The 22,927-nt window shown below is 39.8% G+C and overlaps 1 protein-coding gene across 1 annotated transcript in view; it reads left to right on the top strand.

Annotated features, from left to right (window-relative positions):
- Positions 1-938: 938 nt before the first annotated feature.
- Positions 939-22,927, top strand: part of AXDND1 (axonemal dynein light chain domain containing 1) — a 112,633-nt gene continuing 90,644 nt past the window's right edge. Inside the window, exons 1-8 of the mRNA XM_064594249.1 lie at positions 939-1,680; positions 3,652-3,824; positions 4,841-4,944; positions 11,101-11,221; positions 12,004-12,089; positions 14,562-14,618; positions 15,792-15,894; positions 17,195-17,316. Coding sequence (XP_064450319.1) covers positions 1,587-1,680; positions 3,652-3,824; positions 4,841-4,944; positions 11,101-11,221; positions 12,004-12,089; positions 14,562-14,618; positions 15,792-15,894; positions 17,195-17,316 — 860 coding nt within the window. The 5' untranslated portion in view covers positions 939-1,586. The remainder of the gene's footprint in view (positions 1,681-3,651; positions 3,825-4,840; positions 4,945-11,100; positions 11,222-12,003; positions 12,090-14,561; positions 14,619-15,791; positions 15,895-17,194; positions 17,317-22,927) is intronic.

Genomic DNA, 22,927 nt, shown 5'->3' with positions numbered 1-22,927 from the left:
AGGTAGTTTGGGCCAGGCACTGTGCTTGGTCCTAAGGAGTAGGACGGTTGAACAAGTTATCTTCCCTTCTAAAATTTATTTGCCAGACCAGAGTCATCTAGACACTGGGATTCCACTCGTACTATTTGGCATTAAGGTTTCATCTTTTTTTTTTTTTTTTAAGGGAGTGAGCGGTATTAGGGAATTTGTTCATAATATTGCTAGGGCTCTAACAAGTGTAGAGTGAGTGAGCGCGAGCAGGGGTAAGAAGCAGGCTCTCCCTGAGCAGGGATCCCGATGTGGGGCTGGATCCCAGGACCCTGAGATCATGACCTGAGCCCAAAGCAGACACTTAAGACGACTGAACCACCCAGGCGCCCCAAGGCTCCATATTAACAGAAAATGATCCCTGGTGGCGGCAAGGGGCGGGGTTTCAGCTCTTCCTTGCCAATTTGTTTATCCCATTCTTCCCTGAGAACAGGTTTCTGGGAAGCCCCAACAATTTTTCTTGGGTTGACTCCGCCTAAAGCGCAATCTCCTTCCCTGCCTCCAGCGAAAAAAAATCCTCGACCTAAGAAGGCCTTGAACGTGCTGGGTGGGGTGGGGGTTGTGCGTAAGTGCCCAAGGAGACTTAACCAAGAGGTCAAGGGCAGGGGCAGCATCCGCAAGGAAGCCTGAACAGATGGGAACCCAGAGCTTTTGGTTACCTAATTTCGCCTTGGATTTGGCTTTTAGAAAAATAGGAAAAATAACAAAAAAGTGGGAGAGAGTAATGGAAAAACAAATCTCTTCCGGGATGCGGGCTCCAATCTGGCGCCGGGTGCCGCGAAGGTCGTCCGCGGGGGCGGAAGAGCGACCCCGGCCACCGCTGGCGCCTGCGCACTGGCGACGACCTGCGGGCGGAAGCGCCGGGATCGAGTCCCTTGCGCACTCTGTGAGAACGGCCCGATTAAGTATGTTTGTTCTCTATTGCTGCTGAACCTATGCAGTGGTGAAAAACCACCGCATCCCTGGGTGTTGGGAGTCTTTAGCAGTCGCCCTCCTCCGCCGGCACCGCTGAAGACAGCCCCCAGTGAGGGCGGCCAAAGCTCGGGGTCCTGGGTTTCCATGACGACACGCAGGCGCTCCGGAAAAGGGCGAGGCGACCAGCTGCTGGCGGGAAACACAATTTACCGGTAGCAGTTGTGTCTGTTTCCCATCACTTCTGAGGCGGACCGGCGCCCACGCTGCCCTGCCCCGACTCCGCGGAGCTGCTGTGCCCCAGGGCGCTGCGTGCGGGCGAGGCCTCGGCCCCGAGCTCCCCGTCTGGAGCCGGGGACCCCCTCCGGGTGGGGCCGGCGGTCGGTGGGGGGCCCGAGCAGGCTTCTCAGTCGCGTCAGGTGACCTGAGAGAACACAGAAGGCTCCCCAAAGAAGGAAAACCGAAGCTAGATGGATTATAAACTCTGATCCTAACATAAGCCCCAAATGGATCTCTCTCTCTTTTTTGCCTGCAGGACAGTGTGGCGGCACGGCCAGACCCCAGTACGCCGCTGGTTTGTTTCTAAGATAGCTTTCTGGAGCGATATTTCAAATTACTAAAGCGAGTGGTAGGAGGCCTTGACTGTTATGTCTCTTCCGAAAACGCCCTCCACATTGCTGACCTCCTTGTCAACACCTGAGGGCAAGAAATTAAGAGTCTCTGCATCCAAGGAGGAGACAGGTAAAGTTCTTCAAGGATCCCGCAGACACAAGTAGTCACGGCCGTGGATGGAACTCACAGCCCCTTCCCCCGTTCCCCTGAGTCTGAGACTTCAGGATACCTTAATTAGTTTCGTTTTTCTAATACACTTGTTTCAATAAAATCAAAAGCCATTCCTTTTATAGTACTTTTGAGTCAGAGTCCTGTCTCACTACTCCACCTGAAGACTAATTTTTTTCAAATGATGATGAGTTTTATATTGTTTTAAAACTTCTTTTTAGAGATTTATTTATTTATTTTAGAGAGGGAGAAAAAGTGGGGGGAGCGGCAGAAGGAGAGGGAGAATACGCAAGCATTACCCCCCTGCTAAGTGCAGGGTGCAAGGGATGGCTGGATCTCGCCACCCTGAAATCATGACCTGAGCCCAAATCAGGAGTCATACGCTCAGCAGACTGAAGCACCCAGGCACCCCTAGTTTTATAGTTTTAAATTCACCCTATTTTAAGTTCCAGTAGTTGCATGAAACTACTTTTTTTGGTACCTGGGCTCTGACTGTAAGGAACCAGTTTGTATCAGGTTTTAACAATATATCTAAATGACAAGAATTCCCTTAAGATTTTCATTCATCTAGAGATAACTGCAGATCTGCATAGAATAAGAATCAGCTAGACTCATCCCTACTCCCATTATGTCAAAACTCCCTCCAACACCTTCATCTTTTTTTTTTTTAGAGATTGTGCTAAAGCCCCACCCAGCTTTTTTTTTCTTCCTATTTCTTGTGATATTTAACTCCATTTCAAATATTCAAGAGATAAAGAGATTTGGTAATGTGAACTTCAGAAGTTTTGCTGGTGAACAAGGAAGGCATGATCCCTCCTTATAGAAATTAATGATGAGGGAGCAGAAAGCAAGCTGAGGGCAAAGCACAAGCTGACAGCCCACAATCCTCCCAGCCCCCCTCCTGGGTGGGATGTGTGTGACATTCCTTAGGTACTGCTGGCTGTCCTAAAGCCAAGGGAACGGAAAAACAAACGGTTAACTAATAGAGATCACAGTCCCGCGAGACATGAGTCTCCATCAGTTTTCCAATGTCTTAGTGATTTACAAGGAAAAAGCATTCTTATCAATAGCCTAACTTTCAGAGACCCATAATTCAATTTTCTGGAGCCCTAACATCACCCTCTCTTCCATGAGTGATGTGGGAAACAGAGGCATAAGGAAATGTAAACAAAGTTGAGTTTGTTAAGCCACTAATCTACGCCCCTCACCAACATTCCAAAAATATATCATTAACATAAGCCATACTTTGTGAGGGGCGTAGATTAGTGGAGAGTACTGTAAGAGCCACAACCCCACTCTCCTTGGCTGATTTCACAGGAGGCCTTTACCTATTTGTTCCCATTCCCTGTCTTTACAACTCCTCCGCCCTACTCAGGCTGAATAGAACACTCTTGGTACAGTTCTGACTCTGCCGGTTTGCTCAGATTATTCCACTCTTCATTTCCAACAATCCTAATTCTGCTTTTCCTCTTAAACCCAACTCAGATCCCTTCCACTCTAAAAATGCCCCAATTAATGCAGTTATCCTCACCTTTGGATTTACATAGAAATAATTACTAAATAATTTGACAGTTGTGAGGGGAACTTTCTTTTGTCCTTTTCACATCAAAGGGAAAATAGTCATTTTAAGTCTGTTCCACTTAATTGAGCAGGTGATGTGAGTTTAATTTTCAGCTTTGAATTTGGAATAATGGAGGTTCATCTTTGTGCCTCAGTTTTTGAAACTGTGTGTGTTAAAAGTGTGAGGAGGGCAGGCAATATGAGCATTTTTTTCTTGACGAGATGATGTTCAGTACTGTTAACTATTCTTGGCAACCAGAAACAGTGTTTGCTCTGTTAGAAATATACAGGTAGTATTGATGAAGCAGCCTGGGAATTTCCAACTAACTACAAAAAACTGCAGCAAGTTTTTCTTTCCTGTTACTTTCTTAGTACTTCCTGAACTAAAGGAGAAAAAAAATATGGTGGATCGTTCAAAACCCCTTCCTACATCCCTTCAGAATGAGTTCATCCCTGAGGAAGTTCTTCTTTCTCTGACCTATGCAGCCAATGCTGGTCCTTGTCCTGAAAACTTACTGCCCCCTAAGAAAACTAAAACCCCAAAGGTGAGTATATACCTATACGAAGAACTGGGGAACATATGTCTTTTTGGTATCCAGTTCATTAGGTATTTATTGAGCATGTTCTTGTAAAAACCAAAATTCAACTGAGTAAATTTGAGGCTCTAAGTGGCTTTATTCAACAATTCATGAGTCAGGCAGCATCCCATATAGGAAGTGGAAAGGAATTCTGAGAAGCTATACAAAATAGAGGGCTGTTTTTGGCGGAAAGGGGCAGGGACAAGGAAATCATAAACAGAAGAAAGGGTTATTTTGGGCAAGGTCATCTTCTGGGGAAGGGTGGGAGCCTATCAGGCTGATTACCTCTCTAGTGCTGATCAGGAACTTCCAGCTGATTGGCTTAAAATGCCACTCTTGGGAGATGCCACAACTGCCATTAGGTAAGGTGTTAAGTGTTGGTTTGCTGATGTGAGGCTTAGCACAAGTGACTTCATTTTGGGCTTGTTTCTTTTTTAATGTTATATATTCCTTTTTTTTTTTTTTTAAGATTTTATTTATTTATTTGTCAGAAAGAGAGAGCAAGCACAAGCAGGGGGAGTGGCAGGCAGAGAGAGAAGCAGTTTCCCTGCCCAGCAAGAAGCCTAATGCGGGACTCGATCCCAGGACCCTGGGATCATGACCTGAGCTGAAGGCAGATGCTTAACGACTGAGCCACCCAGGCGTCCCAGTGTCATATGTTCCTGATTGTCTTTCAAAGTACTTTAAAATTCATTTCCAAGAATGAAAACTAAAATAATTTGCAACAGTGTTTCCAAGGAAATGCTTTTTAAAATGTGATTTACCTAAGTGATCATTATTACTACTGTCAGTCTTGATATTTTTCTTTCACTTTTGAATTGTCCCAGTTTCAGTTTTTCTCCATTGTATTGATTAAGCATTCTGCTCTCTCTTTTTTCCATAGACTATCCAAATGCCTTTAATGTAAACATTCCAAAGGATTAACAGATTTCATTTGACTAGAGCTCCCTCTGCTGTATATTCATGTATTTGCTTTTTCTTAGGGTACACTTCTGCGTCCGGCTGACCAAGTCTGGTATCACCCTGTCAGAAGAAATAAGTTCAAATACCTGATTGACCATCCTGTTTCCTTAACTGGTGCTGGAAGGTAAAGAAGGCAGATGGTAGGGTAGATGCCGATGAATAGAGTTGTTTTCTCATTTTTTCTCATTTCTTTGGGAGGGGCACAGTTGAAAAAATCATAGAATCAAAGATTTTAAATTTGAAGCTTACAGTATCTTTGATGAATCAGAAAACAATCTGAAGAAGACACAAGACCACCCTTCTGTGTGTAGGATTATTAACTCTACTGGCTTTTGCTTTGTTAAGATTTGCTTTATGCATGCCTTTGTGTCCTTGTCCACTTACTCTTCTGTCCCTTGTTGTACCCTAGTAAAAAGGACAAGATCCCAGAGGCAGAGTGTCTCATAGTGCCTCTTTCATCTGTACATTTAAGAAGAGTGAGGTAACATAGCTTCATGAAAACCTTGAAAAGCAAGTGCTTACTCCTTGGTTTTTCTCAAAGTGAACGCTTCACCTTTCGATCAAATCAGCAAATACTATTTGTTGTTTTTATGTCATTCCTAAAAATATTATGAATGTCCTGGGTTTCCCTGTGAAGATTGTGACCAGCTCATTTTCTATGTGTAGTCCATTTATCAGTTGCATGCCCCTCATGAGATATCACTTCATCTGAAAGAAATAATATGTAATATTATGACACATTAATGACACATTAATATGTAATAATAAGCATATTAATACATGGGTAGGTTATTTAGTCTTTCTGAGTTCTATTTTCTCATTTGTAAAAAGGGAATAATAGACTTGCTCCATTTTGTGGACCTCCTGGAGATATTGTAAAACACATATTCTAAAGGAAATAATGGGCAGTGCTTTGTATGTATGTATGTATGTATGTATGTAAGCTCTACACCCATCATGGGGCTCGAACTCACGACCCTGAGATCAAGAGGCACGTGCTCCACTGACTGACCAGCTAGATGCCCCTGTACAGTGCTATTTAAATATAAGCTGTTATTGGGCGCCTGGGTGGCTCAGTTGGTTAAGCGACTGCCTTCGGCTCAGGTCATGATCCTGGAGTCCCGGGATCGAGTCCCGCATCGGGCTCCCTGCTCGGCGGGGAGTCTGCTTCTCCCTCTGACCCTCCTCCCTCTCGTGCTCTCTGTCTCTCATTCTCTCTCTCTCAAATAAATAAATAAAATCTTTATAATAAATAAATAAATAAATAAATAAATAAATAAATAAAAGCTGTTATTACTCAGGTATGTCTCAGTGCTAGAAAAGGTGGCAGGAACTTGGGCTATTACCTTTTGTGTCCTGGGGCTTTGGTGTCAAAGTATCGTATTTTATTTTATACCTTCAGATTATGGTTATAATTATCACTAGTTATAATTAGTAGTTATGAAATGTTTGAAGTACTTTGAAAAAATAATAAGCTATATCTGAATGCAGGAATAACCCAGTATTAAAGTTTTAATGTCAAATGACTTCTCACTTGGAATTTTTAAACTGTGAAGATCTGCATTGTGGTAAGCAGGATAATAGCCTCCCCGCAAAATGTTCTTGGTGTACCTCAGAACTTGAATACATACCTTACGTAACCAAAGAGACTTTGCAGATGTGATTAAGGTTAAGGACCATGAGATGGTGAGATTAACTTGGATTCTCGGGATGGGCCCAACCTAATTGCCTGAGTCTTTGAAGTGGAAAAAGAAGGAAGTTGAACAGGTCAGAGAAGGAGGAGGACACAGTGGAAGTATGAGAGAGAAGGAATTCAGCCTACACTTGCTGGCTTTGAAGATGGAGGAAGGGAGGACACAAGCTAAGAACTACTGTTGGCCTCTAGAAGCTGGGTATGGCCCTCAGCTGGCAACCATCAAGGAAACAGGGATCTCAGTCCTAGAACTGCAAGGAATTGAGTTCTGTTAACAACTCCAATGGGCACAGAAATGGATCTTCCCTTAGAGCATCCAGAAAGGAATACAGCCTTGTCGACACCTTGATTTTAGTCTGTGAGACCTGTGTTGGACTTCTGACTTAGAGAACTATAACATAATAAATTTGTGTTGCTTAAGCTGCTAAAGTTGTGGTAATTTTTATGGCACCAGTAGAAGATTAACACATGTATGTATAACTAATAGTATTTATAACAAGAGGTTATAGAGTTAGGTTAAGAGTATAATAAATACTACTATGTCTAGCAACCTTAAATATTTAGAGCACAGCAGTAAAATATAAAACATCCCAGCAAATAGCCTCTGAGTAATATTTTTCAACAGCTTTATCAGTCAGAGTTCAGTGCAGAAAATAAAACCTATTTTATTTATTATTATTTTTTAAAGATTTTATTTATTTATTTGACAGAGACACAGCGAGAGAGGGAACGCAAGCAGGGGGAGTGGGAGAGGGAGAGGCAGGCTTCCTGCTGAGCAGGGAGCCCGATGCGGGGCTCAATCCCAGGACCCTGGGATCATGACCTGAGCTGAAGGCAGACGCTTAACAACTGAGCCACCCAGGAGCCCCAATAAAACCTATTTTAAACAGTAAATTGAGTATTTACAAAATTGCCAGGAGAGCTAAAGGAGAAAATATGAAGCAATACTTTTGGGAATAACTCTCAGAACAGGGTGGAATTAACCTACCATGCAGGCTACTACCTGCAAGGTTGCCACAAGAGTTCAAGAGTCCAAAGAAGGTAAAAATGGCCAATATGCACATGAAAAGCTGCTCAACATCATTAGCCGTAAGGAAATGCAAATTAAACCATGAAGAGATATTATTTCACACCTACTAAGATGACCATAGTCGAAAAGCAGACAATAACAAGCATTTGTGAGGATGTAGGGACATCGGAAGCGTCATACATTGCTGGTGGGAATGTAAAATGGAGCAGCCTCTTTGGAAAACAGTTTGGCAGTTCCTCAAAAATTTAAACATAGGCTTACCAGATGACCCAGCAATTCCACTCCTGAAATCTTGCAAATGTGCATCTACTTGCGGAACGTAGTTCTCACCCAGAACCCTAGCTGCAAGGGTGTCTGGGAAAGTGCTTTCCAACCCTTCCAACCCAAAGAGGGACCCAACACCCACCAGGGCCTGCCATATTCCAGTACTGACTTAGGTTTCAGAAACATAACCAGACTGTCCTCAGGACACTTCTAACTTCGTAAGTCATTACCTGAATTGTCAAGAAAAGATTACTTTGTGTTATGTATACTCTGTTTAAGAAAGCTGCCACGTTTTAAATACATTTTAGAAAGACTTAATGTTTTTTAAAGCATACCTCAGTTATTTGGAAAATCGATCTCTCTGAAGTACTTCATTCCTTGACAACTTCAGATAAAAGACATGCTTATTTATGAACATAGCCAGTGATGATCTGAAGAAAAATTTGAAGTATGAACTCAGTTTGATAATCTGGGGGAACCAGTTTTTGTGTTATGGGTAGGCATCAAAGTTTGTTTTGTTTTTTGTTTTTATAAATAAAAATAGATTTTCCAGAGGAGTAGAAGCAGGTGATTTACCACAAGAGTTTTATAAGAAATAAAACAGATTATTTTATTTTATTTTTTAAAAGATTTTATTTATTTATTTCTCAGAGAGAAAAAGAGTGCACAAGCAGGGGGAGGGGCAGAGGCAGAGGGAGAAGCAGGCTCCGGGCTGAGCAGGGAGCCTGATGCGGGACTTGATCCCAGGACCCTGGGATCATGACCCTAGCCGAAGGCAGACGCCTAATGACTGAGCCACCCAGGAGCCCCAAAACAGATTATTTTTTAATGAAAAATTAACAAACAAACCAAATGTTTCCTCTAAAAATAAAGATAAAAAAATAAAAATAAAGTAAGATAACCAATAATTTTAATAATAGAAATATAAAAGTGTCCTATAGTTACTTTTTGAGAAAATTTGAATGACAGTTACCAAACCAACATTTCCTTTACAAAGATGTGTATGTGTACCTATGTATATATATGAACCATTCATTGTTTTTATGTTTTATTTTTAAAAGATTTTATTTATTTATTTGACGGAGAAAGACACAGCGAGAGAGAGAACACAAGCAGGGGGAGTGGGAGAGGGAGAAGCAGGCTTCCCGCAGAGCAGGGAGCCCGATGCTGGGCTTGATCCCAGGACCCTGGGATTATGACCTGAGCTGAAGGCAGACGCTTAATGGCTGAGCCACCCAGGCGCCCCTCATTCATTGTTTTTAGCTAACAAAGTTATATTGGCCAATCTCTAGCAGTTATTGGTGTGATAGTGACTAATGTCCCATCATCCTGAGAGCAACTTTTAAAAAAAAACTTGATTAAAAAAAACTTTATTGGTATATCTTTGACACAAAAATTGTGTATATTTAAGGTATACAACTTGATGTTTTCATAAATGTATACATTGTAAAAAGATCACAGTCAAGCTAAATAACTGTATAATTATCATTTGTGTGTATCTGTGAGTTTATATGCATGTGGTAAGCAGATTAAATTTCAGATCTATTCTCTTAGCAGATTTCAAATATATAACACAGTATTGCTAACTATCATCACCGTGCTATACATTAGATCTCCAGAACTCATTCATCTTGCATAACTGAAACTTTGTACTTTTGGACTAACATCTCATTTTCCCCTCTTTCCCCATGCGCTCATCTGACATATAAATGAAGTCATAAAATATTTGTCTTTGTCTGGCTTATTTCACTTGGCACAGTGTTCTCCAGCTTCATCCATGCTGTCACAAATGGCAGGATTTCATTTTTAAAGGCTGAATAACATTCCATTCCATTGTCTATATATACACATTTTCTTTATTTATTCATTCATTCATCAGTGGACATTTAGGTTTTTTCCATGTCTGGGCTATTGTGAATAATGAATAATCTGAACATGGGAGTGCAGATATTTTGTCAAGATCCAGATTCATTTCCTTTGGATATAAACCCAGAAGTGGGATTGCTGGGTCATATGGTAGTTCTATTTCTTATTTTTTTGAGGAAGCTCCATACTATTTATCATAATGGCTATACCAATTGCAATTGGGGGAGGGGCAGAGACATGTGAAAATCACGTGCAGTAAGTGGCGTGATTATAACTGCTATAGGAGGGTGAATTGGCAGAAGTGTGTAGAATGTACTAGAGAGACTTGAGAGCCACGTAAAAAGTAGGGATAGCTTGGACTAGTGATTTGGCATTGGCAAGAGACAACAGGGTCAATGCTAGAATGCTATGAGGGTGACTATGAAATTTATAAGTGTTAGTGGTGGGTGGGAATTTAGGGCAATGGATGGGAAGGAATCAATTATGTATGCTGAGCTTTTGATGGATAGAGTGGTAGTACTTCCTGACAGAATTAGTGAGGATAGGAGGGTGGAGAGTTAGAATGGAGGGAGGATTATTCAGTGTATGTAGAGGTAAAAAATGTGATAACAAATGTGATAAGGTGAGATTTGCATGGTATTGCCAAGAGAGAAAGTATAGGGAAAGAAGACAGAGAGATGAGGCCATAATGTTGCAGGGCATTTCCATTTAGTAGACAGGAAGTCACAGAGGAGTCCAAGAAGGAGAGGTTAAGGCAAAAGAACCAGGAGTCCAGTAGCACAGAGATAGAGGAGAGGATAGTGTTTTTAAAAAAGAGATGATCAACCCTGGGAAATATTACAGGGAAGCAGTGGAAGAGAAGAGCTGATGACTTAGCAGTAGAAAGTCATCAGATTTCTAGAGTGGTTTCAGAAGAGAGATAGTGATTGAAATTAGATTGCGGGGAAATTTCAAGAAATCTGATGAACGGAAAGTGAGAGATCGGTTGATAGATAGATCCTGATAACATGGTCAAGGAAGGACTTTTAGAAGGGGAAAAGACTTGAGTTATAGATCAAAGGGAATATTCCAAGGGAGGGGGAAATATACAGAAAGTAGATTGGTAGAATGAGATCCCAAAGGATGTGGGTAAAGATGAAATCAAGGACATCAGTGGAGGAAATAACCCTGGGGAAGAGAATACATTTTCACCCGAGGTTGAAGGAAGGGAAAGGATTTGTGATGTGAAGGAGAAATATGAGGTGGAGAAGAGGAATAATGGGGTGGGGGTGGCTCTTGTCTAATGCTTCTGCTGTCTTAGTGAAGTATGAAGTAAGGAGACTGGTTTTGTGCCCCTTTTCATCCACTAGAAGATGTATGTGGATCTTACCCACTCTTATCCAGTAGCCAGACAGAATATTTTGTAAATATATTTTTCTTATTTTTAGGGATATTTCTTTTCTGTACGATGTTAAATATGTTAAAGGAGAGGCCAGGGAGAGTTCGCTTTGTCCCCCATGTTTGGAACGTTCATTACAGTCACATGATGGTGTCATTGTGCCTCATAAGGTAAAGTATTTGACAAATAATTTCCTCTCCCTCTAATTTTTAAAAATCATTTCCTTAAAAATATAAAGCAATGCTGTGCTGTAACACTTTCTAATTATTTCTAGGAAAAAGTAGTTAGTGGGCAAGTTTCTATGATACCTTATTTTAAGCCATTTTTCAAACTACAGTTACCCACTTTAATCTAGAAATACATTATAGAAGACTAGATTTTTTTTTTAAATTTACAGTTCAAAGTTGTAAAATTCTTATTTTTGGCATGTTGCTAAGGTAAATTTTAAATTGCTATTGAATTTTATTTATTTTTTATTTTTATTTTTTGAAAGATTTTATTTATTTATTTGAGAGAGAAACAGAGATAGCAACAGAGAGCACTTGTGGGAAGGAGAGGGAGAAGCAGGCTCCCCACTGAGCAGGGAGCCTGATGCTGGGCTCAATCCCAGAACCCTGAGATCATGACCTGAGGTGAAGGCAGATGTTTAACCAACTGAACCACCCAGTCACCCCTCCTATTGAATTTTAAAGAGTCAATGGATTACTGAATGTGTGGGACATGTGTGAATAATACTAAAACCAAGGTTGTTCTTTAATTCATGGTTATTTTTTAAATGTGTGCTCTGCTAAATGTTTTTTATTATGTCCTATGGTCCATATTACTAATACTGTTATTTCTATAATCAAACCTCTTAATAAATAGTATCCCTTTGGGATAGGAATGTTGATTTATGCAATCCAACTTTTTTCATTTACTAATGTTTTCATTCTTGTCCTTCTTTCTTTTTAAGCCAAAGAAACTAACAGATACTTTGCTTCCTGAAGAATTTCATATTGTGTCAAATACAGGAGTTTCAGGTTTGGAGTGTTATGATGAGTGAGTACCATAGTATATCCTGAATATCTGACAAGTGGAACTGTTTCCCCCTCCTTAGACATAGAGGAACCTGAGAACAGTTCCTAGATAATATCTACATTGAAATAAGGAAACATTTGGCCTTCCATCCTAAATTTAAGAATGAAAATGTCTTATTGAAAAGAGTTTGTGATTTTAGTAATCAAAATGTTCTCTGTCTTTTCCTACTATTTAATTTTCAATTAAAGAAGTGGATCTGTGTTCTGAATGCTCACCTAGGCCTCCTTAGGAATGGTTTTGGGTAGTGGCCAAAGAGACAAAGGAAAGTAGCCCTCTGAGTTGATGTCTCATAAGGCACACTCTAGGGCTTGGATCCAGCCTTCACACTAGTCATCTCCAGTTTTCTTTGTTTCCTGCTTATGTCATTGAAAATGGGATCTTCCTTGTATTTTCTGAAACAACGTTTGAATGTTTCATAGTGTAAAAAACTAGAATTATGGAGTAAGGTTTTATAATAAAATCTCCAGAGGCTGTCACTCTTTTTACTTTCTCTTTTTCTTTTTTTTTTTTTAAGATTTTATTTATTTATTTATTTGAGAGAGAATGAGAGAGAGCACATGAGAGGGGTGAGGGTCAGAGGGAGAAGCAGACTCCCTGCCGAGCAGGGAGCCCGATGCGGGACTCGATCCAGGGACTCCAGGATCATGACCTGAGCCGAAGGCAGTCGCTTAACCAACTGAGCCACCCAGGCGCCCTCTTTTTACTTTTTCAATACACATGGCATTTCCTTATGATAGTGGGTTTCAGAATAATATTTTGTCAAAAAGAACTAAATGGAATTCATTTTGGGGGAACTTTTAATTTTTATATAATTTCAAAATTATAAAAATGTTACAAAAATATGGCAAGCAACTCTCATGTACTCTCTGTTTTAACTATTTACATTTTGCCTTATTTGCTTTGATATACACACACACATTAAAATTATTCAAGAGTAAGTTGGAGATATGACCCTTTACCACCAAATACTTCAGTGTATATTTCCTAGCAACCTACCAGTTATAGATCTTTTTGATGACTTTTTTAGCTTCATCATTTCTTCTCTGTTTATTGGTTAGCATTTTACCATATGAATTCATGGATTTCTATTTTTTTTCTGTGGGTTATAGTTCTTTACTATGATTATTTTTTTTAAAAGATTTTATTTATTTGTCAGAGAGAGAGGGAGAGAGAGCACGAGCAGAGGGAGAAGCAGGCTACCAGCTGAGCAAGGAACCCTATGCGGGACTTGATTCTAGGACCTGGGGATCATGACCTGAGCTGAAGGCAGACTCAGCTTAACCGACTGAGCCACCGAGGCATCCTTACTATGATTATTTATATGTTCAAAAATTTTTAGATTTGGCCAATGTTAGCTCCTCTGAGCTGGCTCTTATGTTCTTTGGACATGTCGCCATTATTCTTTGTTTCCTTATTTTCTGACTCAATAAGATTTCCAGGTTCATCTTATATTTCCCAACTCCAGCTGTGGAATGAGCTATGTCACTTCTCCAGGGAGTACTGATTCCTTTTAGTGGAGAATGGTACTTAGAAATCAAGATCTGGGTGGTAGGCATGCTCATTGTGCCTGGGCTATCATTGTTTCTGGTTCCTCTCATTCATTTTTGAAACTTTGAGTCTTTATAGTCCCTGGAGATTTTTCACTGATCTAAATTCTGAAAATGGACCTTATTAACCAACTGAGTTCCAGTAGGGGGCAGAACGAAAGGAAATGCTTATTAACAAGGGGGAAGAAAAATGTTACATAAATAATAATGAATTAGGATTACCGTGTGGTTCTCACTGTGATACTCATTTAGGTGGAAATGAGCACTTTCAGAGGACAGATTTGGCTGGGAGTTAGGAAAACTGGGTTCTAGCTTCATCTCTGCTTATTAATTTTATAACCTGTTTATTCATTTAACTTTGTTGACTTCAGAGTTCTTAGAACATCCTTCCACCTTTGAAAAGGCATTTAAAAAAATGAACTAAGGAAATGTTCGTATTGTCACATATGAAGAATGTTATTAAAACTTCTTTACTAAAGGGCGCCTGGGTGGCTCAGTTGGTTAAGTGACTGCCTTCGGCTCAGGTCATGATCCTGGAGTCCCGGGATCGAGTCCCGCATCGGGCTCCCTGCTTGGCAGGGAGTCTGCTTTGCCCTCTGACCCTACCCCCTCTCATGTGTTCTCTCTCATTCTCTCTCTCAAAAAAAAAAAAAAAAAAAATCTTAAAAAAAAAACTTCTTTACTAATAATATTCCAAATATGATAAATGTCATTACATCTGTGTCTGTAGATGCCTTGGTATGATCTTGTGGGTAAAATGATAGACCTTTTTGATTGCCTCCAAGCTTCCCAATTTTTGAGGTCTTAGGTTTATCATGTTGTGATATGTGATAAACAGGCCAGTTAATTTTCTTACAATAATATTTATCTGTCTTATTTATTGCAGCAAATATACTACTCTCCTCACAGATAGTGAAAACAGGCTATTGCTCTTCCCATCCATGTAAGTACAGTTTATTTTTGAAAGTATTTCTCAGAAGGAACATATACATGTGAATATGTATTTTAATATACATATGTATTTTTTAGTACTTTATTGCATAGAAAATATTAAAATTATAGCAGAAACCCAAGATAATAAGTGTCCACAATTCCATCATCTAATCAGTGTTTTCAATTTTCACATATTTATAATAATATTTAAGTACTATAAAATATTTTTTTTTACAGTTAAAAATTTTTTTTTTCTAAAATTTTATTTTGTTGTGGTAGGAACACTTAACATGAAATCTGTCTTCTTAACAAATTTTTAAGTTTTCAATACAGTATCATTCAATCTAGGCACAATGTTGTACAGCAGATTGTTTGCTACAGTCTTTTTTTTTTTTCTTATCTCTCCATTGTCCTTTTTCTTCACTTACATACTTACATTGTGAAGTAACCAATACTAACAGCTTGGTATTTATCTCTCCATATTTCTTCTATGTTTTTACAATCCTGCACACTAGGTATATAGAATTTTTGGAAGGAAGCATTATTTTATTTACAAAGAGGATCATACTATTTACATTTTCCTTTTCTTTTTTATTTTTTAAAGATTTTATTTATTTATTTGACAGAGAGAGACATAGCGAGAGGGAACACAAGCAGGGGTAGTGGGAGAGGGAGAAGCAGGCTTCCCGCAGAGTGGGGAGCCCGATGCGGGGCTCGATCCCAGGATCCTGGGATCATGACCTGAGCCGAAGGCAGATGCTAAACGACTGAGCCACCCAGGCGCCTCCCTTTTTCTTTTTTTAAAAATTTTATTACTGCTATAATCCACTAGATCAGTACATACAGGGCTAATGCTTTGAAATACCATTAATATTCCATGGGCACCTGGGTGGCTCAGTCCGTTGGGTGACCTCTTGGTTTCACTCAGGTCATGATCTTCAGGTCCTGGGATTGAGCCCTAGGTTGGGCTCCACACTCAATGGGGAGTCTGCTTGGGGCTTCTCTCCCTCTCCCTTTGTCCTTCCTCCTCCAGCTAGCTCTCCCTAAAAAAACAAAACAAAACAAAACAAACCCATTAATATTCCATAGTATATACATTTTGTATATATTATATTCTTTTTGTCATTTGAGGATAACCTGTTATAACACTTAATTACATAAGTCTGTCACCTTAATCTTTTAGGAAACCTAATAAAAGAGTAGAAGTGGTCCAGCTGAATGATGTGATGGATGCTATGCTAGAGAGGGCTGGTGTGGAAAATCAGGAATATACAGGGCCAACCAAGGTAATTGCAAAGATCAATGTAACCTAGTGGTTGAGAGCATGCATTCTGGAGCCAGAATGTCTGGATTAGAATCCTGGCCCTGCCATTTATTAGCTAGTGACCTTGGGCAACTCACTTAATGTATTTGTGTCTCAATGTACTCATCTTTAAATTAGAGGTAATAATAATACCTACCTCATAGGGTTGTTGTGGAGATTAAATGACATATGAATATAAAGGGCTTAGAATAGTGCTGGGCATGTAGCAAACACTGTATAATTGTTGGTATTATTATTACCGTATTTCATTGACTATAAAGTACCATTAATTATAAGACCTTTATTATTTTATGTACTACTAAAAAACACTGCCAATTAAACCATGCTTTCTTACCTTTTAAAATTTTTATTTCATTAATGAAAAAGCTCTTTCAACCTTACAGAGATACAGATATTTTTCTTTATGAGGGCTCTTCCTCTTTTGTTTTGTAAATTTTTATTTTTACAGAATTTGAAACTTAAAGACAAGTTCAGTATAAGGCATTCCTATGTAAGCTTTACCCAGATTCACTAATAGTTTACATTGTGCCCTACTTGCTTTATCATTCTCTCTTCCTCTTTACATACATATCTCCATATGTATAGTTTTTCCTAACCATTTTACAGTAAGCTGTTGACATCATGCAAACATTACAGGGTATGTTTCCTATGGATAAGGATATTCTCTAATATATCCATAATATAGTTAATCAAAATCAGGAAATTTAACATTGATGTGTTGGTATTACCTGTCCATATTCAAATTTCAAATTTTATCAGTTGTACCTATAATAGTTTTTATAGCTCTTGTCCCCTCTGTTTCAGGATCCCAGGATCACATAGTGCTTTCATGTGTCATGTTCCATTAGACAACTATATTCTGAAACAGTTCCTTGTTTTTCTTGACATTGATATTTGGAAGAGCATATGCCAGTTATTCTGTAGAATGTTCCTCAATTTTGGTTTGTCTGGTGTGTACTCATGATTAGATTCAGGTTATGTATTTTTGGCGGGGATGATATAGAAGTGATACTGTGACCTTCTCAGTGCATCATGTAAAGAGGTACATGATTAAACATACTTTAAAAATATATTATATTTTTATATTTATATTTTAAAAATAATATATCATTTTTGTAGATATATTTATAAAGAAAAATATAAGTGAAATAAATTATCAAGGTGTTTCTAAAACATTCACATTCAGAGTATTTACTTCCTAAAATGATTTTTTACTGATAAGACAGTAATAAATACTGATGATATTCCTTATCTTCTGCCAGATGCACAAACTACTACATGTATTGAGGAAGGAACAGACCATTTACAATACAGTATTTCATGAACTTATTCGACAAGTCAGTGTGGATTGTGCAGATAGAGGAGAACTACTGTCCAAAATCAGGTTAGAGCTGTTGCTGGAATATCCCGGTTTGAGTTTTATATTACAATTATGTTTATATCTGCTTTTGAGAAGATCACAAAAGTTCCCTTCTTTATTCTATTGATAATAAGGAACTGAATTGCATTTCTATTTTCTATAGTAAAAATATAATAGTTGAGAACTTCCTTAAGATGATTTCTGTTGAGATGTTTGACACCATATTCTTTTTTTTTTTTTGAGATTTATTTATTTTAGAGAGGGGAGGAGGGGCCGAGGGAGAGGGAGAGAGACAATCTCAAGCAGACTGTGCGCTGAGTGCAGAGCTTGATGTGGGGCTCGATCCCACAAACCTGAGATAGTGACCTGAGCTGAAATCAAGAGTCTGATGCTTAACCAATTGTGCCATCCAAGGGCCCCGACACCATATTCTTTTATGATTGGGAGTGAAGTGCTATGTGAATTACTAGAAAATGTATAGATTCTGGAGACAGACTGATCTGGTTTCAAATCAACATCTAGATGTGTGACCTTGGCAAAAGTGTGAGCCTTAGTTTTCGCATCTGTAGATGCAGATAATAACTGCTGTGAAAAATTTTATTTGTCCATTTGTTCATTCATCAGTCAGTGATGTTTACTGAGTGTCTACTCTGTGTCAAGCATCAAGAGGCTTCACAGGATTGTGGTGAGGTTAAATGAGAGCACAGAGGTAGATGGTCAATACATATAATTATTATAGATGATCATGATAAATACTATCATAACTATAATGTTTCTGAATGACTGTGGTACTTTACAAAACCTGGAAGGAATAGTGGAATTAGAATATTGGGTTCAAATTACATATCTGCAGCTTACTTGCCATGGAACCACAGGAAAATTATTAGATCTTTCTGAATGTGTTTCTCCTGAATGAGAATAAATAATATAAATTTGCCTTATTTGCCCACTGTCTGACTTATGGAAGCTGAGTCTTCCTATCTGATGGTGCTGAGAAATGAGGAGCAAAGCTGTTAATAAGATACTTGTCAAGATTAGGTACTAAGGAATCAGTTCTTGGAAGACGTCAGGAGCTGGAGAATGCAAATTAGAAGAAGGATAGGGACAACTGAAGTCTGAGTTGTCAATCTAAGAACAGAGCTAGGAGGGACAGATGACGAAGCATAGCAAAGGAGCTAGATGACTAATGGTGGATCCAGACTTTCCCATTTATGAGGAGTAGAGGTGAGTGGGACTCTTCCAGCTGATTTCAGGAGTTAGCTTCTAGGGGCCAAAATAGGGTGGGGTCCAATCCCAAAAGTCTAGACAGAAAGAGACAGGCAGGCAAGTCAAAGCCAAAATCCTTTAAAAAAAGTTGAGTCACCATGGACACAAAAATACTAACTCCAAGGTACCAGAGACAGGATCTCAGTAGGGCATAAAACCAAGGACTTAGAATAGGGTAAAGTTGGGAATTAAAAATGTAAAGTAGCTGATGGAGCGCCTGGCTGGCTCAGTCAATAGAACATGTGATTCTTGATCTTGGGGTAGTGAGTTCAAGCCCCACTTTGGGCATGGAGCTTACTTTAAGTAAATATATACATACATACATAAATAGAAAGTATACATGAGTGTGGAATATTCTTTAAAAAAAAAGAATACAGGGTGCCTGGGTGGCTCAGTTGGTTAAGCGACTGCCTTCGGCTCAGGTCATGATCCTGGAGTCCCTGGATCGAGTCCCGCATCTGGCTCCCTGCTCAGCGGGGGGTCTGCTTCTCCCTCTGACCCTCCCCCCTCTCATGTGCTCTCTCTCTAATAAATAAATAAAATCTTTAAAAAAAAATAAAAAAAATAAAAAAAAAGAATACAAAGTAGGTGAGAATAAGCAATGAGATTTTAGACTGATTGCTGCAAACATTCATGATGTGTCTATGGAATGGTGAATCATTCATTCACTAAGTTCAGAATAATCTAGCGGTCAGCATTTTGTTGTGGTAGGAGATCTTTTGAAGGTCTAGGGCCTACCTTCAATGGGGAAGGTTGTCCTGAGTTTGGTATCTTAAAGAGTTTTCCCTGCTTCACAAGACTGTTGTGAAGATCCAGTAGAAGTCCCCAGGAAATGGTAACGCCATGTATGCCTTGGAAATACTTGAGATCAGCCTGTGACTTCTCTCTGTTTGCATGTTACTGTAGCTTTCTGCTTCTGGTCTCATTGAGTGCTTCCTGATCTGCTTGTGTGTGTGTCTCTGCTTTTCCCACTACTGCCCCTGAGGCCTGTTATAGCAGAAGGAAGTTTTTGATCTTTTTTTTTTTTAAGATTTTATTTATTTGCGAGAGAGAGAGAGAGAGAGAGAGAGAGAAAGAGCACAAGCAGGGGGAGCAGGAGGCAGAGGGAGAAGCAAGCTCCCCGCGGAGCAGGGAGCCCGATGTGGGGCTCGATCCCAGGACCCTGGAATCAGACCTGAGCCGAAGGCAGACACTTAATCGACTGAGCCACCCAGGCGCCCCAAAAGGAAGTTTCATATGCAGCAAGGTTTCATAATAACACTTTTTTATAGGAGGAGTAATAACTGCCAGAGTGGATATGAGCTGAACAAGATTCTCACATTACAAAGAAATAGGGGGCGCCTGGGTGGCTCAGTTGGTTAAGCGACTGCCTTCGGCTCAGGTCATGATCCTGGAGTCCTGGGATCGAGTCCCGCGTCAGGCTCCCCTGCTCAGCGGGGAGTCTGCTTCTCCCTCTCCCGCTCCCCCCCTTGTGCTCTCATTCTCTATCTCATTCTCTCTCTCAAATAAATAAATAAAATCTTAAAAAAAAAAAAAAAAGAAATAGGGATGCTATTGTAATCTTTTTGGTTGACACTATAAATATCTTTGGATGCAGCAGGCACCTGACATTTTTTTAGTTGTTATTTTTATTTTTTACAATATTTTACTATGGAAATTTCCAAATATCTGTAAAAATGGAAATTATTTTAAGTTTATTATTATTTTTTTATATTTATTTTTTTATTCTTTTTTTTTTTTTAAAGATTTTATTTATTTATTTGAAAGAGAGAGAATGAGAGACAGAGAACATGAGAGGGAGGAGGGTCAGAGGGAGAAGCAGACTCCCTGCCGAGCAGGGAACCCGATGCGGGACTCGATCCTGGGACTCCAGGATCATGACCTGAGCCGAAGGCAGTCGCTTAACCAACTGAGCCACCCAGGCGCCCTATTTTTTTTATTCTTATGTTAATCCCCATACATTACATCATTAGTTTTAGATGAAGTGTTCCATGATTCATTGTTTGTGCATAACACCCAGTGCTCCATGCAGAATGTGCCCTCCTCAATACCCACCACCAGGCTAACCCATCCTCCCACCCCCCTCTCCTCTAGAACCCTGTTTGTTTTTCAGAGTCCATCGTCTCTCATGGTTTGTCTACCACTCCGATTTCCCCCGCTTCATTCTTCCCCTCCCGCTACCTTCTTCTTTTTTTTTCTTAACATATATTGCATTATTTGTTTCAGAGGTACAGATCTGAGATTCAACAGTCTTGCACAATTCACAGCGCCTACCAGAGCACATACCCTCCCCAGTGTCTATCACCCAGTCACCCTATCCCTCCCACCCCACCCCCCACTCCAGCAACCCTCAGTTTGTTTCCTGCGATTAAGAATTCCTCATATCAGTGAGATCATATGATACATGTCTTTCTCTGTTTGACTTATTTCGCTCAACATAATACCCTCCAGTTCCATCCACGTCGTTGCAAATGGCAAGATCTCATTCCTTTTGATGGCTGCATAATATTCCATTGTATATATATACCACCTCTTCTTTATCCATTCATCTGTCGATGGACATCTTGGCTCTTTCCACAGTTTGGCTATTGTGGACATTGCTGCTATAAACATCGGGGTGCATGTACCCCTTCGGATCCCTACTTTTGTATCTTTGGGGTAAATACCCAGTAGTGCAATTGCTGGATCATAGGGTAGCTCTATTTTCAACTTTTTGAGGAACCTCCATACTGTTTTCCAGAGTGGCTGCACCAGCTTGCATTCCCACCAACAGTGTAGGAGGGTTCCCCTTTCTCCGCATCCCCGCCAACATCTGTCGTTTCCTGACTTGTTAATTTTAGCCATTCTGACTGGTGTGAGGTGGTATCTCATTGAGGTTTTGATTTGGATTTCCCTGATGCTGAGAGATATTGAGCACTTTTTCATGTGTCTGTTGGCCATTTGGATGTCTTCTTTGGAAAAATGTCTGTTCATGTCTTCTGCCCATTTCTTGATTGGATTCTTTGTTCTTTGGGTGTTGAGTTTGATGACTTCTTTATAGATTTTGGATACTAGCCCTTTATCTGATATGTCATTTGCAAATATCTTCTCCCATTCTGTCAGTTGTCTTTTGGTTTTGTTGACTGTTTCCTTTGCTTTGCAAAAGCTTTTTATCTTGATGAAGTCCCAATAGTTCATTTTTGCCCTTGCTTCCCTTGCCTTTGGCGATGTTTCTAGGAAGAAGTTGCTTCGGCTGAGGTCAAAGAGGTTGCTGCCTGTGTTCTCCTTTAGGATTTTGATGGACTCCTGTCTCACATTGAGGTCTTTCAACCATTTGGAGTCTATTTTTGTGTGCGGTGTAAGGAAATGGTTCAGTTTCATTCTTCTGCATGTGGCTATCCAATTTTCCCAACATCATTTGTTGAAGAGACTGTCTTTGTTCCTTTGGACATTCTTTCCTGCTTTGTCAAAGATGAGTTGACCATAGAGTTGAGGGTCCATTTCTGGGCTCTCTATTCTGTTCCATTGATCTATGTGTCTGTTTTTGTGCCAGTACCATGCTGTCTTGATGATGACAGCTTTGTAATAGAGCTTGAAATCCGGAATTGTGATGCCGCCGGCTTTGCTTTTCTTTTTCAACATTCCTCTGGCTATGCGGGGTCTTTTCTGGTTCCATACAAATTTTAGGATTATTTGTTCCATTTCCTTGAAAAAAGTGGATGGTATTTTGATGGGGATTGCATTGAATGTGTAGATTGCTCTAGGTAGCATTGACATCTTCACAATATTTGTTCTTCCAATCCATGAGCATGGAATGTTTTTCCATTTCTTTATGTCTTCCTCAATTTCTTTCATGAGTATTTTATAGTTTTCTGTGTACAGATCCTTTGTCTCTTTGGTTAGATTTATTCCTAGGTATCTTATGGTTTTGGGTGCAATTGTAAATGGGATCGACTCCTTAATTTCTCTTTCTTCTGTCTTGTTGTTGGTGTATAGGAATGCCACTGACTTCTGTGCATTGATTTTATATCCTGCCACTTGACTGAATTCCTGTATGAGTTCTAGCAGTTTTGGGGTGGAGTCTTTTGGGTTTTCCACATAAAGTATCATATCATCTGCAAAGAGTGAGAGTTTGACTTCTTCTTTGCCGATTTGGATGCCTTTGATTTCTTTTTGTTGTCTGATTGCTGTGGCTAGGACTTCCAATACTATGTTGAATAGCAGTGGTGATAGTGGACATCCCTGCCACGTTCCTGACCTTAGGGGGAAAGCTCTCAGTTTTTCCCCATTGAGAATGATATTCGCTGTAGGTTTTTCATAGATGGCTTTTATGATATTGAGGTATGTACCCTCTATGCCTATACTCTGAAGAGTTTTGATCAAGAAAGGA

The sequence above is a fragment of the Mirounga angustirostris genome, unplaced genomic scaffold, assembly GCF_029215605.1.
Source record: "Mirounga angustirostris isolate CCGP_5_RB_7025 unplaced genomic scaffold, mMirAng1.0.hap1 SCAF_6, whole genome shotgun sequence".
In the NCBI taxonomy this organism is placed as follows: domain Eukaryota; kingdom Metazoa; phylum Chordata; class Mammalia; order Carnivora; family Phocidae; genus Mirounga; species Mirounga angustirostris.
The sequence above is the reverse complement of the archived record's forward strand: the minus strand, read 5'-3'. Positions and strand labels throughout refer to the sequence as shown.